We start from the raw sequence: 17,302 nt of genomic DNA on the forward strand, positions 1-17,302 counted from the left end.
ACACACACACAAACACACAGCAGAGGCACATTGGTATAAATAATGACACGTCATTATACGGAGAAATTAAAAAGCCAGCAAATAATTAAAAAAGGAGCAATTATGGACTATATAATTACATTTTTCTTCGCAATTTTCCCGTCACCATTAACAAAACCTTACCATATGGGAGACCTACACATATGCACTGATGTCGGAAATATATCAGTTTCCTAGTCTTACATCAAAAACAATTACTGAAAGCAATAAGTCACAACAAATAGCCAATAGTGTTACTGGTAGTCAATAGTGTTACTAGTTGGGAGGAAGGAAATCTCATAATTTCTCTCCATACATCTCTTTAAATAAATGAACACAGATGAGAGAAGGGGAAACAGATGGATGCAGTAAAACCATACGTTGTCACTGAGTATTCAATGGCCCATGTCTACTTGACTACTGAAGCGACTATAATTTCTATGCATCCATGGAAATTTCCTAATATGTTTCTCTGGAAATAAACACTGTGTAACAGAATAAAAACAAAGGGATACATTTAATACTGTGTTTATGAATTTAAGAAGATAAAACTGAGTGATGATAAATATAATAACAATCGAAAGAACATATAGTACAATTAAATATAAAAAATAAAAGGACGAGAGAATTATTATCAACCAAAATTTTATATGAATTTAGGTAAAAGCTATTTTAATGTGAGCAGTGGTGTGTGACAATTGCGTAATGAAAATTCAAATTAAATACATCATATATATTATATATATATATATTTGTATATATATATATATATATTAGTTATAAATGATTTATATAATATATATAATTTTTTAGGTTTGTATGTATGTATGTATGTGTATACATATATATATATATATATATATATATATATATATATATATATATATATATATATATATATATATATATATATATTGAATAACTGTTCATATGAGTTTTAAAGTATGCTTAGATAATGGTAAAGTTTCACATGAATACTCTAGAATGTGTAAAATAAGGTTTACCTTAAGCAGCAGTGACAAAAGCAGTTTGTGTTTAAACAAAAGAAAAGGGTTTAGTGATCAAGTGCTATTACCAAACAGTTGTGTTGAAGTTTAAGATTAAATAACTTCGTGGCAAACACGACTTTATACAGAACGCTCATAACATATTTGATAAATATATAAAGTAAAAGAAACTGTGGGTATATGATTCAGATAGAAATTTCTTAGAGAATAAGAATTTTCATGACAAAACCAAAGACGGTTGAATATGTATACAGACAGGTGAATTGTTTCGTTTCGAATGGGTTCTCGGAAAGGTTTACTCGTACGTTATCTCCAGGGCTGCTTAATATTTTTATCATATTAAGGGGGATGCACATATGATATATATATATATATATATATATATATATATATATATATATATATATATATATATATATATATATATAAAGTTATACAATCACAAGTAACACGTGAAGATTATATATCAGAGCCAGCAGGAAATAATGAAAGGCAGCAGTACCTAGCGCTTTCGTGTATTTTTCATACACGTCATCAGGGTACAATATAAGAATGAAAAACAGCTTCGGAATTTCAAAGGTAAACATAAAAACGAATAAAAGAAAAATATAGAACAACCAAACGCCTAAACAAGAGCTGTTTTTACGTTTACTTTTGAAATTTCGAAGCTTTTTTTCATTCTTATATTGTACCCTGATGAGATGTATCAAAAATACACGAAAGCGCTAGGTACCTCTTGCAGCCTTTCATTATTTCCTACTAGCTCCTGATATATATAGACAGATAGATAGATAGATAGATATAAGTGTGCGTGTATGGATGAAATTATCAACGATCCATTGATACCTATGTCTAATGAACCTATAAATTTCGTAAACAAGTTTTGTAAGGAGTTACATAAAAAATCAAGCAATGACGTATTTTTCCTTTGTTATCTTTGAAAGACCTAATTTTACATAGAGTCGCTGCAGTAATCCATAATAATTACCTAAGAAAATACTAATAATATATAGAGAAAAATGAAAATTTACATCATACAAACTTCATACATGCTGTTTGTTCAGGAGATCGTAGAAATTAATTCATCTCTGACCAGAATCAAATCGACACAAGCAATAAAACACTAGAAAGAAACATCACTGAAAAGGGCTGGAAGAAGCCAAAAAGTTCGAACCGCATATATTTAGTATCTCATTTCCTGCCCGGGTAAATCATATACTTCAACATCTTAGTGAAACTTAAGATTATAACTACTTATTATACCCACACACACACACACAAATATATATATATATATATATATATATATATATATATATATATATATATATATATATATATATATATATATATATATATATATATATATATATATAAATATATATGTGTGTGTGTCTGTATACAGTATATGTGCACGTAGGAGCACGCAAGAGCTGTTTGCATGTTTGAGAGAGAGAGAGAGAGAGAGAGAGAGAGAGAGAGAGAGAGAGAGAGAGAGAGAGAGAGAGAGAGAGAGAGAGAAATATTAAAATTCGAACAGAAAGAAAGCTTCGTAATTCCAATAATTCAATACGCGCACCAACACACACACACACACACACATCTCCTTTCATTGCAATGTGTATAAAAGACTCGTTTCTGGTCTTTCTCTAATGACTTTGATACCCAATCCCATTAAAATCATGCTATTGCATTAGGACCCGTCACGAACCCTCTTCAGTGAGCGGTATTGGGAAACCCACTTGGTTTTGTTACAGGATACGCCGTTTCTCTATGTAAGGGGATGGGTAATATGCAAACGATTACATTATCCCTCCTCCGATAGATTACAGGTTAGAGTTGGTGTAAATTAATGATGTAAAGATCCACTTTAATACAGGGGGTTACAATTTTTCTTCATCATTATGATATTAGTATACGCATCAAGTTTTTAAAAAATTTCAGAAAATTCGCCAGCTTTGTCTTTGCTGAAAAGAAATTTTCTCGTTTGTGTTGAACTTTACTGGTAAGCGACAAATCATAACATTGTCGACGTTTAACTTTGAATTTTACTTCCATGAAAAAAAAAGACTGACAAATCTTACAAGAGCTATGTGGATTACTTAAATCCATATAATATCTTGCCACATTTAACGTTGTATTGTTACCACTTCCCATTTAAGCCTAAATATCTTCTTCCATGGATCGGTTGTACAACGTTACAGGCCGCTGTGATAATCTACTTCAATGCTGATAAAATGTTATTGCCTTTATCTAATTACCCGAGTTTTATGTGTGTATCAGGAACGAAAGAAAAATAAGAGTTTAATCACTAATTAATTCTGATAATGCAAAATGAGAAACAAGCTGCTGGTATCCAAAGGCTATGACATGCTCTTCATTAGTGCAATGATGATCACAGGTCCCGTGAACGACCTAAGGCATATGTAATTTCAACCTTACAAAACTGAAGAATATTGTAATAAATATTTAAAAGTTCATCTCCATTAATATTTATACATGAAATCAATACAAATAAGCGGTAAAGGCATCGTCATTGAAAGAGGCAAACAAATAAATAATGAAAAACCCTTTTCCCATGTAAACATTTAATGAATATTAATGTTTATTAAAATAATATGGTCTATTTTACTGTCCTTTGACGCAATATTTTACGGTATAGGAAGATAAAACTTCGAGCACTCTCCAATCCAATTTAGGCAGAAGGGGGTAATTTATGAGGCCTGTGGCAGTATACATCGTATGATTGCGATTAATTGATGTTTTTTGCTGATTTATTATCTCTGATAAACGACTAGACTTCTTTTATTTTCAGAGACAAATATCTACTTTTATGTGACCACCTTCCTGATCGGTGCAACGCTATCAACTAAACATTTTTCTGTCAAATAAAAAAAAACTTAAGAGAAACTTTGAAAAGTGTTAATCAAGTCGGTAACATAAAACCGCTACAATTTTAAAAAATATGCCCCCTGTAAAAATATATCAACAAAAAATGACAAAAAATGTTGTCATGGCTATCAGGCTAACAAGGAAAGTTATGATTATCAGTTTGAGCACGGTTAGTGAAGCACAAGTTTCCTCGTTGATAGCCATGGCCTTATTAAGAACCTTTAAATAGATGGCGATGAAGGAGAGCATTATTTCTGTATATATACTATGAAAAGTTAATGCCTGAAGTAGCCCTATTCCGTCTCACAAGAACTAAAATACTGCGTAGTTACGCACACGATTAATTATTCAGCTTTATCAGTACCTGCTCAGTGTAACTGACAATAATAATAATGCTTTCATTATTACTACAGAAAACCCTAAGCTTCTTTTTGTGTAGTTTTTAAAAATAAATAAGCAGCATAATATGCTATTCTTCATAGCAATACGCAAATGTTTATCATTTATAGGTGCTTGGCCCCTCGTCAGACGAAAAGGTGACTTACATGTTCCTGATGAAAGGGGAAAGAAATCTTGAAGCCTAAGGCTAAAAAATTATGTATTGCTACAGAGAATTGTGCATTTCTATATAAATATACCTCAATAAACTACTCAAAAATGTCCTTGTTTTTCTCCTATAAAAATAATAATAATAATAATAATAATAATAATAATAATAATAATAATAATAATAATAATAATAATAATAATTATAATATGTAATAATCTATTATGATGATCATTGTTTAAGAGAGAAATCCCAATAATGTAAACGAGTCGGTTCTCAAAAACATTTGGCACAGATTTTAATATATTTCGACAAACATAAATTGCTATGAGTTTCACCCTTCACTGTGTAACTGATAATACGAAAGCTAATCCATCATTATACTCGTAATGATATTTTTTTTACTGTTGCTGTTTTTTCACGTCAGTGTTCAAAATGACCTGGAGATCTGTCATCAAATGCTCCAGTGTAATAAAGCAGATGCCTATTCTGTGGCAAAGACACGTAAGGAGATTAAATAAGAGAAGCAATAACAATATGAGATTCGCATTTAGCTTTCCGAAACAGGCCTTCGTGGTCCTTCGCATAGCAAGATGACAGAGCCAGGCTACTCTTTCAGTGGTTTCCTCCTATTTAAGCTACAAAAAAAAAAAATATATAGTTTAGTTTAACAGACCACTGAGCTAGTTAACAGCTCTCCTAGGGCCTGGCCAGAAGGATTGAGCTTTATTTTACGTGGCTAAGAACCAGCGTTTACTACTTAGCAGGACCTACAACTTATTGTCGAATCGAACCACATTGCGAAAATGAATTTCTATCACCAGAAATAAATTTCTCTAATTCTCCATTGGCCGGCTGGAGAGTCGAACGCGGGCCCAGCAGAGTGCTAGCCGAGAACGATACCAACCCTCCAAATGAGGAACTTATTTAAGCTACAAAATTCTTGTTACTGCCAACTATAGAATCTAAGCTTTCATAATATCTAGACACCGTTAATGTCTTACGTGTTTGACAGTTGCTGGAGAAGGGAACTTTAATTCGAAGAAATTGACAACTTCTTATCTTCCTTACTTTATTTTCCTAGGAACGCCGCTGAAGAAAATACTAGATGTCACTCATTTCATAAGTGGGTTCGCTTTGAATAAATGTCCACTACGACAGGCCGTTCCAAATTTCCTTTACTAAGTAGAATAGCTTCACGAACCCTAACCCTCTATACATTTGAATTTTCCATTATCTTCACTGACTTTCACCCATTACATTCCAGTTACCAACATGCAGTCCAAACGGGGAATATTCCGAGAAAGTAAAGAATTGAGAACGCAGAAGGCAGGACGAAAAAAAAAATCTAGAGGGAAAACGATCATCAAAGCCAGACGTGCTTCATTTTTATTCCTTACGTTAAAGACGTATTAATTTTCCTCTTACCTGGGGAAGGGAGGAAGAAGAAGTCGCTGGAAAAATCAATACACCGTTTCTCAGGAAATTGGTATGCTCAATGACGTAAACATCAACGAAACACAAGTATTAAAGATGATATTCAGGCTCTCGCGTTGTTAGTAATTTCGAACTCTCTGTGGGTGTGATTCCGAGAGAGGAGTCTTCTTCAAAAGAATGCATCACAATACATTTTGATTCCACTTTATCTCACGTCTTGAATGATAAAAGGCAATATAAACCTTGATATCTTTTGGCTCGAAGTATAAACATTATCAATCAATCAGCAAGAGCAGAGTTGGGAAAAGGACACAACAAATAACAGAATGCGACAGGGAAAGCGAATATAGCTTGTCAAAGAAATAGAAAATTATTTTGGAAAAAAAAAATTGATAACTGTTATTACGTGTACAAGTACCGAACCTTTGAAAACATGAGCGTTCCAACTGAGGAAAATATCCTAAGTTTATATCAAAGTTTTCCTAAACCAAATACTCACGAAGGCCTGTGCAAAAGCCTTGGCTCCAGCAGAGAGCTCTTCAAACATTACTTGCAATTCACTTAAATCTAAAGCTAATGAAAATAATTTTGTATAAATGAATTATACCTAAATGCCCAACTATTACGTTCACAAACTTAGGTAGAAAAGTAAATATTCCACTAGAATGGAAACTTTGATTATGTCATTTTCTGAGAAAGTAAAAAAAAAAATACGGACATTCCATTCACGACCCAGCTATCTTATCGCACAACTTTGTACCTACTTCTAATTTCTTCCCTGATTTTCTCCATTACTCCATTAACAAAGATATGAAACAGCCAAGATTATATAACTCACGTTGTTTCAAATCTAATTCTACACTACACCGCGCCTACCTGTCCACATAATCTGATTCTACGCTCTCTCTCTCTCTCTCTCTCTGCATTAGTAAAAGAAATTTTATAATCATTACATATATTCAGAACATGAACACTTAGGAATGAATTTCTCTTGTTACAGTTGTCGAATAATTTGTACTACCCGGCCCATCACTCCAACTTAACATTTGCGTTGCAAGATATTAATATCAAGCATTTGTATATGACATCTTGTGGGCACATCATCATCATCACCTCCTCCAACGCCGTGAGCCACAAAAGTACTCTGTGAAGTTTCATCACTCATGTCATTCCTGTGCTGATCGTACACTAACTTCCATTCATCTCTAGCCTCTGCTAGGCCCGAGTTCGAGTCTCCAACCGGCCAATGAAAAATTAGAGGAACATATTTCTGGTGATAGAAATTCATTCTCGCTATAATGTGGTTCGGATTCCACAATAAGCTGTAGGTCCCGTTGCTAGGTAACCAATTGGTTCTTAGCCACGTAAAATAAGTCTAAACCTTCGGGCCAGCCCTAGGAGAGCTGTTAATCAGCTCAATGGTCTGGTTAAACTAAGGTATGCTTAACTTTTTTCTAGCCTCTCATATCATGGTTCTCAACCAAGCGAGGCTGGGTCTTCAAACTCTTCTTGTGCTAACAGGAGCCCAGCTGAGAGTATTGCGTACTTTCTAGGGGTGGGGCGAAGGACATACCCAAATTATCTCCACCTCCCCTTCTTCAAAAAGCTTTAACCTCAAACAGGCAAAATCTTTTAGCTATTATTTAATCTATACCACGATTCACATCCATATAGCAATACAGATCGTACCACACTAATGTATAATCTTACTTTCCCATGCAATTTCAGTCAAGATGCCCATTGTTTGATTTACCTTTTATAGTCTTTCACTAAATTACACTACTCGAGAGAACCTGTATCAGATATCACTGTTAAAAATATTAAAAAGATTCAACCTCATTAATCCCTTCTCAAGCAATAAGGCCTGATATAAATATTTGTTGTGCACAATTTCTCCAGGTCACTAGGAATAAACATACTTAATATTTACATTACAACCGATGTAAATACAGTCCCTCTATAGTTATTATATTCATTCAGGTCACCTATCTTTTGGTACCCTTACTCTGACTTCCAATTTCCAATCATAAGATTTGTTTCCTTATTCCATATTCTACAAAACTGCCTTGTTAGCATAAGAGGGGTCCTAATATCATATCTGAAGTGACTGTCGTAAGACGGTGCTTTCCATCTCCTCATTTTATTACTGATTCCACTTAAAAAACTTTTGTCTATTATTTAAACATTTACAAAAAATCACATAAGACCATTCACAAAATTCGTTTACTTTGATCGTTATGACACCTAACATCTAGTATGTCGAGAATGATAAGAACATAAAAATCCACTATGAGAAAAAAGGCTGATGCCAAAGGTTAAAGTGTCCATAAGGGAGTTTTTAGGTAAACGTGTGTTTACCTACCAATAGGTACGGAATATTAAAGTAAGAAACTTGCCTTCGGTATTCCATTCAATATATGCCGAGAGTAAAAGGGAAAGCCTTAAAGATGTGCAAAGGTCCCTTATACTGAGAGCCCTACAAGCCTAAATAGAAATCTTTACGCTTGTGTATCAAATTCCATCGTCTTTGCGCACGTGTTTGGAATTCAGTCGTCTGAAATCGTACACAAATTTATCGAATATGTTATTTACTTTGTGTAAAAAGGCTACGTCAGTCAAATAAATCATTGTCACCATGACATGCGATCAGAAGTCAATGAAAGAAAAGTTACCCGAATTCCTTATGCAAAAAAAAAAAAAGCTCTAATCACATTACTTTCGAGAGTAGAAGTTAATCTTACTATGCATAGGGTTCGTAAATCACGGACGTCAAATTGAACAGATTCTTAAATGTTAACATATGAGTAAAAACATGAAACATGTATGTATACAAAAACAAATGGACAGCCATAAAAACAAACAAAAGTACGATATCACATATACCACACTCCTACCAGATGGCAAAACCCGTACATTTCTCTAAATGGAGTCCCCAGTTGGCTGCAATATCCGCTAATTAAAAGGTAAGTGGATAACAAGCATTCATTTAAAACCAATCCGGAAGAAATACGTACTAATTTATCAATCAATATTCGCAGTTGCGCTCTCATGATAAAGTGGCATGCTTGACGATATGACCATACTAGTCTTATATTTTCACACAAGGATTGAGAATAATGGAAGAGTATCCACGCAGTACTTATGTAAAACGTGTATGTATATATATATATATATATATATATATGTGTGTGTGTGTGTGTGTGTGTGTGTGTGTACATATATATGTGTATATATATAATATATTCATTCATTTACATAGTAATTTTTTCTCTTTTGATGATATATCCTAATGAAAAAAAAAAAACAGCATTTTCATGGCATAAACACACGCACATACGTATGACCACATACACACTGACTCACATCAGGATCGAACCCAAGTCTTTCAATTGAAAATCAAGGCCGCTGCCAACCAAGCCACACAAGTCATAAAAGAAGTTGGAACCTAATATCCATTTCAGGGATCGCGTCATCGTTTTTCTCAAATATCTTTCAAACTAATTATCTGATCGAACTGGTACTTTGACACAGTGTACAAGACATCTCCCGCTAATTTTTGGTAATATAGTGCATTGTCAAATGGTTTTACTAAAGACGTTTACTCTTGACTTACATGGTGTTTCCAAGCATCGCCAAACTATGCATTCGAACGTCCTTTATCCCCATCCCGTCCCTCCTCTCCCTTCCCCTCCTCATCCCTCACTCAACCCACTTTCCTGGCCTCCCCATCTCCACCCGCTCTTTCCTGTTTGCGGGGGATAGCGGACGTTCGATTGCGTAGTTTAGGCCTGCTTATTCATGTGACTTTGCCTTTAAAATTAAAGAGTAAACCCCTTAACTAACACAATTTGACTTATGCACTATATTACCAAAAATTAGTGGGAGGTGTCTTGTACCATTTTGATCAAATAATTAGTTTGAAAGATATTTGAGAAAAACGATGACTCGCGGTCCCTGAAATGGATACTAAATACCACTGCACCTAAGGCTTTACCTGGGCAGGCTAACTGCCTCACATACCAGCGTGTTTTCCCCAACTTCCCGACTCAGCAGTGACCCACTTGACAGTATTTCATAGCAGTTATCCTGCCCAGGTAAAGCCTTAGGTACAGTGGCACTTAGGTCCCAACTTCTTTTATAACTTGTGTGGCTTGGTTGGCAGCGGCCTTGACTATAGAGCAAAGGTTAATAGCTTATAAAGAAGAAATTTGCATCCTTGAACGAGGCAGTTAATCTAGGCTATATTTGGCATAACTGGAGAGGAAACAATTCTCAGTTGAGAAAGTAAACATTAGACGTGTCCTTATGGCCTCTGAGTGAAGCAATTAAATAAATTAAATGACGAGCTGTGTCAGTCGTTACGATTGCAATGGTTCAAGCTGAAGTGCGCAAGTTCTACGACCGTCATATGGGGTTTTAAAGTGGCTTTTGAATGAACTATTTAACGAATGAACCTCCTTACTCCTGCGAGGCAAAAATGTGTGTTCACGACAAATTTCGACATTAGTTGCAATGCATTTCTGTGAAAAACTTTACGCTACATAATTTTATGGTTGGCAAATAAAAGAAATGAAGAAAAATTGTGATGAAGGAAAACTTGGACTGTGCAAATCAAAATAACGTTTCTTTTTTGGAATTATTGCATATTACTTAATTAGACGCTTTCACAAAACAAATGAGAGAGAGAGAGAGAGAGAGAGAGAGAGAGAGAGAGAGAGAGAGAGAGAGAGAGAGAGAGAGAGAGAGAGAGAGGAATTAAATCAAGATCACTGTAATGTTTCAGAGAGACATACGGACAATCAGAACGACAGAAAATAGTTCCAATTCCATAAGTATTTTAATTAATGAAAGACAAGCAAAGAAAAGGCTATCAGCAAAGGGATCAGTTCCAGTCGTAAGCAGCACAGCTCTCACCAGAAACGTATTGCCGACATTAATTACTGGCGAATGAATGCAAGCGGCATTTCCGTGCGTCTGTGAGGGTGCGGTGAAGCGCAAAAACGGGAACGGTAAGAAACTATAGAAATAGTGAACAAATCATCATACAATTTAGCACACCTCCTGTGGAACTTAACGAAGAATATTATGAATATAATTACAACTAATTATCTAGGGTTCTAGGCTAACAGCATATGCACTTGAAATTCGTGAAGTAAATATTTGTGACTATAAGCTAAGAGTACAAATGAATCCCAGTAGTGCCACAGCACTTATTCTGTGCTACTAAATACCCGGGTCTACAAGAGAAAGGTAAATACAGCCACTATGCGTAAGAAAAAATAAATAAATATAAGAAACGTCCTTTCGACGTAGCACCGTAAAATCAAGAACCGCAAATTGTGGAACGGACTCAATGCGAAAACTCTTCAGTCATGAGGGCATCAAAATTTGCTTGTAAGAATGAATGAAATCTTCGAAATGTTTAAATACCCCAGATAAAAACCAATTCAATCTGTAAAAATATGCAAGTTGGATATGATTCATATGAAGAGAGCTATTTCCTTATTTTCAGATTTCTGTGAAGACACAGAGGAAACAAAAACCCTGACACACACACAGAAATAGGCAACAGAGATGGAACTTAATTTCTGTAATTTCTGTCAGCTTTTGTGTCTCTCTGTTAATTTGTCTTTCTCCTCACTATATGGTTTCCCACTATCATCATATACCATCTGCCCTCGTGTATCCAGGGTTAAGCGACAAAACAACTCAGTGATTTCATTCCAAAGTGCTCGAAGAGAAAATAATGAGAAATCTATTTATTATTTTACAATGTAGATAATGTTATTAGAAAAACTAGTCAAATATATCATATTCAATATTTATAACTTTTTAATCACTTATAAACTCCAGAGAGCCTTTAAAAATAAGACGCAATGGAAAATTCTATTACAAATTAAATCTGTCTATCTGCTTCCAACTTAAAATACAAAAAGCTTGTTTAGTAAGGTCACTCTTACACAACTACAGTTTTACAGTTATGTAAAGAAAAAACACTTACATTTTAATGCTTGATCAGTAACCTCTTTCACGCGGAAATACCTTGGAAGTGAAAAATCCATAACTAAAAAGAATTAATGTGTAAACGATTCTACTACTTGAACAAAAACTCAAAATGCTTGCATAACGACAAATAACCGAAAAGTAGCTCAAAAATTTAATTCACATAAACATTTTCAAAAATCCAAAGCCTTTCAACTAGTCTGTCTACTGACGAAGAGATTACTCCTTGTTAAGGGTTTACGAATTATGGAAAGAGAACAAATTTATTAAGTAATCGTAGTCACTTCCTACTACTTATATCACATCAGGCTGTTCAGGAGTGAAATGAAAACACTGAGCAACATAATTACCTAATGAACAAATTTCACTCTATGTGTATGGGTGTATTTTAGTATCGTCGGCAATAGTGTAGTTAACATTTTCCATTGCCAGTAAATGCGTCATCAAATAACATTCAACCAAATTACATGGATCAACTGCGTATCAGACGACCCATGGAAAAGAATCACCTTTCCTAGGAATAACAGATTTAGTGGTTTATATTTTAGGAACGTCACCTGAAAAAGTAAGTTCTAAAAACGACATGTATTTAAAGAATATATCGACTATGAAGCAGTAGCATCAGCTTTAGTAGTTGTAGTTTTAGTATTGCCCAAATTTTTCATTATTGTGATTATCAATATTATAATTAATTAACAATCTACTGAATTTTTTACAGGGGAAACCCCGAGATCTACCATGGGCGACACCCCTTCCGGAAACCTTGACCTTGGCAATGACTCCCCAGGAGAGGTCACAGAAACGGCCATGGACAGCTCGGTATTCGAAGAAGAATGTGACGCGGGCGCGGAAGGATACGACCTTGGGGGAGGAGAGAGAAGCCGCATCCGGAAGCAAGGTGCCAGTGACATCGACGACGAAGGAGAGAGTTCTGGGAAGTCTGGGATGACATATGTCTTCCCACCCAAACACCCGCAGGATCTCCCTTCTCGAAGATACCGAAATCCTCCGCTGAAGGACGCAGGCTCCTTAGCCATCACCGTTTCTTCCGGGTCACAAGAATCAAACGCACCGCCTCCATACTCTACTCTCAACACCCTGAGGGAATCTGGCGTCATACTTAGTGTCGACGACCCAAAGCCAAGCTCGCCTGGAGTCACTTTCTCTGATACTCCCTCTATCCATCCAGAGAGCACCAGAAATGGCAGAGCAGGTGAGATTCATGTTCTTTTCTTTCGTAATATTTCAATTATCAATCAATGCTCCTATTTCACATTCATTGACAACAGCGTAATCTTCAATATTCTATCACCTGCCATATACTGCTTAACAAAAACACAAAACTCCTATTCTCTACTGCATAGAGAAGAAAATCTGCCATTATTTTCCATAAAACCGTTCCGGTTTCTCAAACTCTAGCGAACAGATTCTTTATCTGGCTGCCCAATTTCGTTAACCTCTAAGAAGTCTTTTTAACTTTTTGTTTTACATATTATGTTTATAAAAACAGTATTAAAATTTTAATTAAAAATATCACTGCTAATTATTATATCGGATTCACCACGAATTGCCATTTGAACTAGCAAACATCTGACACCTGGCCACCCCCATCTACCTCGTCGTTTCTCTCTGTCTCTCCTTTGGTAGTTCCGTAGTACCTTTACTGTATTGAACTAAACTTCTAAAATCATAATATTCCTCTTATTTTATTCGGTTAATTTGTAATATTCCATATTTTACTCACAAATATATTGTGAAAGAGGTTTGTGAGACGTTGTTTACTTTGGAAAACAAACTGCACGAGCTCTTAATTTATCATTCCTTTGCTTAACTTTAGAGCTTGCACATTACAATGGTAGTTTTAGTTATAAACCGCATCATTTTTACATATTAGCATTTTTTTTTTGTTCTATATATGTAAAAACGCCAATCAGCGATTCTTTGAACTTTCAGTACTTAAAATGATATCTTCATTTAGCAACATTTGGTTCAATACTTCAGTACATCTCGAGTCTTTATACAAACCCTGACAGGTAGCAACAGCAGCGCATTTGAACTTTTCGATTTCTTTATTTCCAGACATTTTATTTACGGCAATAATTGAAGGGCTATGGTGTCCGTTACAAGTCAGGCCACGACATTTCAAGTTAATTATTTTAGGTTTGGATGAACAAGGGTTTCATAGCGTATGTATGTATGTATGTTACATACATACATACATACATACATAAATACATAGAAAGATGGTTATTTTGGGAATTGCGGACAACAGTTCTTTTATTCAGGTAGCCTATAATTAATTCCCATAATATCCAGATTCCTACACCAAAACATTATATCCCCTTCCTATTTTTGTGCACAAATGGATATGCAATGGATTACGAATATATATATATATATATATATATATATATATATATATATATATATATATATATATATATATATAATTTATATATATATATATATATATATAATTTCGAATCCACTGACTATGCGTTTGTGTACAAAAATGGGAAGGACGTGGAATGACTGCATCCTGGGAATAGTAGCAGGTACGTAGGAAGGCTTAGGAAAAAGGATGGATCAGAGAGCGCTGGATAGTCTGGTCATGTGAAAGGAATTGAAGACAGTACGTTGGAGGAAAGACGATAGAAAAACCTAGAATGTGGTGAACAGACAGACTGACCAAGGCACTAGGAAGGAAATGTAGGCTGTATATGTTCAGATAATGCGTACAGGATAAAGGAGAAAGGTGAATTCTATGTAGGGGTTTCAACACGCTGTTGACGAGCCTTTTTATGTAAATGATACGGACAATGTTGAGGAAGTTTTTTGACAGGGGTGTCATCTGCGATACAGTGTGTGTTAGTGGTATCTTTTCTTATGAAGCTATCCCTATAAGGGAAACATTCTTCACGCACACTCACTATATATACATAATGTTTGTGAGATATGTGTGTGTGTGTATATATATATATATATATATATATATATATATATATATATATATATATATATATATATATATAGATAGAGAGAGAGAGAGAGAGAGAGAGAGAGAGAGAGAGAGAGAGAGAGAGAGAGAGAGAGAGAGAGTTACCTTTAGTCAAGGTAAGACACTTGTTTAATCAATGAAAGGAGTTGGCTTTAACATTTAGAAGTGTAAGAAATTCTAAACACATTCACAAAAAGCTCCATTAGTCCTTTGTTGTCTTAAACAATTAATTAGGCACGTGATAGTTAATCAATTATTGTAGGTCAAAGCCATGATGAAAGACTGCATGGATCTATAAACCTTGCCGCAAGACAATCAGAAAGGTAGCACCTTCTAGAACCGACCCTTTTTAACATACGTAGGAAGACAGTACGAACTTTCGGTTTAATAGATAAAACATATTCCTCTCCCTATATTTCTCGCACACACTTACATTACATTAACAGACCCTTTTCTTATAATTTATTTAAATTATCTGTAAACATAAACCTCTAGCAATCATAAAACGCAAGCATTTTCAATGTTTTAAAAATAATTTTGCTGTAAGTTAATAAAAATAAGATTAAATAATGAGCAGACTGGTGAACCACAAAGGAGCATATCTATAAAAATATTCCTGGAGCTATAACATAATATTATCCATCAATAAATATAAATTCTTCAATTTAGCATGATGAAAATTCTGACTCTGACTTCAATACGAACATATAATAATGTTCTAAAAGTAAAATTTCAGGTGCCATGGCCAAGTAAGAGTATTGACCAGTGGTATACGGTTCCTTTTTTATTTCTTCCTTTTTACTTTCATATGTGCCTAACAATTCCATAGCTTCCAATTATGTTCTTTTTACCACCCACTCATTATTTTACAGAAACTAATTATCACTATGCTTACTCTTTCAGAGAAACGTCTTAGTATATTTACGCTGAGTAAGTCTAACACTAAGAGCTAGTATAGAATAGTTATCCCCATCCTGAATGTTTATAGAGAAATCGCCCCTCAGTCATAGAAAACGATTGCCACCAACTTTTAGAGCATAAACTTAAAACATTCTTTTCTATTAACGCCTAATCTCCTACATTGCAGAAATATCATCCCTTCCATATGCTGTAAATATACATTAATTATTTTTTGTTGTACATTCTCTATTTAAATATATGTCTATTAATTTTTCATCTATTCATGAAATTCCGCTTTGCTTAGTTGTAGTATTGTCTTTTTATATTTTTTTCTTATTTCCAGGTTGTCATCAGTTGCACTTTTGTATACATACATCTCATCATAAAAAACTGGAGGCATATTCCAAGTTCACAAAGATACTAAGTTTCAGTCTACTTGCAGAGTGATTAATTTTCATAAGCTTACAATGCGTCGCACCCTCCAGTTTTTATGAATGAGTGTAATTCTACAGTATGTATTGATTGAAGTTTAGCAGCATATCTAGAATTACCTAAATATGTATTATTACACAGCTTGCTTCCCGTTATTCACTGCTGTTGCTCTTTGCTTGTATCTTCAAAGTTCCATTTTTCGCAAAACATTATTATGAATCACGAATGAGAATTGAACAAAAATAATGGATCGCCAATCACGACGCTCCCGTGTACTGACAATATGTGAATATCGGCATTGAGTAGCTGTCATTTACTCATCTATGTAAATTCCAAATGTTTTGTCTTGATTAGCCATTACTTTGCCATTTTTACTTTTCAGAAACTCGACTTTTAAGGAAAATAATCTACTAAAATCTCTCATAATTAAAGAGTTGTTTATGGAACTTATAAAAACCATTTCACTGTGAAACGTACGTCCTATAACGAACTATTGCCCCTTTCATCTTTTTCACATATCAACATCCAACGTTTAATAGATATTCCAAGTTGAGACGGTTTTAAAGTACATGAATTAAATATCACACAACTCCCAAACATTACCGAAGGAATTATTGCACAAGTTGGAACGAGAAGTCTATAAAATGTGCAGTTAAATATTAAAAACAATACTGGAAATGCAATATTTATCAGAACTCTTAATCTTAAAAAAACAATGAGATAAAATATTCTGGTGCAATGGTATTTTAGAAATAACTGAGGATACTAACCACTGAGAATAATCAGTTGCATAATATATCCAAGCATGTCATTTCTTTCTTCAATTCACAACACCTGTATAAGAATGAATTTCAAATAATAAAGCCTTTGTGGCAGCATTGCTATGATATTATGATTGCCTTTTTTTTTTGCAGTAGTATATTGTTTCAAGCCATATGCATTTTTGAACGCATGCATGTCATTATAATATTACGGCTGTTTACTGATTTAAGGGTAAACGTGCGTTTATATGCGCGAACGAGTGTGTGCGTGCGTTAGAGAAAAAAATGACAACAAATAATACGGTAT

General features: G+C 34.4%; 1 protein-coding gene and 1 long non-coding RNA gene across 8 annotated transcripts in view; one reads left to right on the forward strand and one right to left on the reverse strand.

The window, feature by feature from the left end:
- The window catches only part of LOC136835342 (potassium voltage-gated channel subfamily KQT member 1-like), a 924,117-nt gene that overhangs the window by 574,949 nt on the left and 331,866 nt on the right, over positions 1-17,302 (forward strand). For 6 of the 7 annotated variants that reach the window (XM_067098724.1, XM_067098723.1, XM_067098718.1 and 3 more), the window contains exon 2: positions 12,623-13,117. In XM_067098724.1, the coding sequence (XP_066954825.1) occupies positions 12,643-13,117 (475 nt within the window). In that variant the 5' untranslated portion in view covers positions 12,623-12,642. Of the gene's footprint in view, positions 1-12,622; positions 13,118-15,805; positions 15,833-17,302 lie in introns of all 7 variants that reach the window. The other variant, XM_067098719.1, reaches the window with a different exon arrangement.
- Positions 1-17,302, reverse strand: part of LOC136835344 (uncharacterized) — a 276,698-nt gene that overhangs the window by 158,397 nt on the left and 100,999 nt on the right. The window lies entirely within an intron of this gene.

This window comes from Macrobrachium rosenbergii, chromosome 55 (assembly GCF_040412425.1).
Source record: "Macrobrachium rosenbergii isolate ZJJX-2024 chromosome 55, ASM4041242v1, whole genome shotgun sequence".
NCBI classification, from domain to species: Eukaryota; Metazoa; Arthropoda; class Malacostraca; order Decapoda; family Palaemonidae; genus Macrobrachium; species Macrobrachium rosenbergii.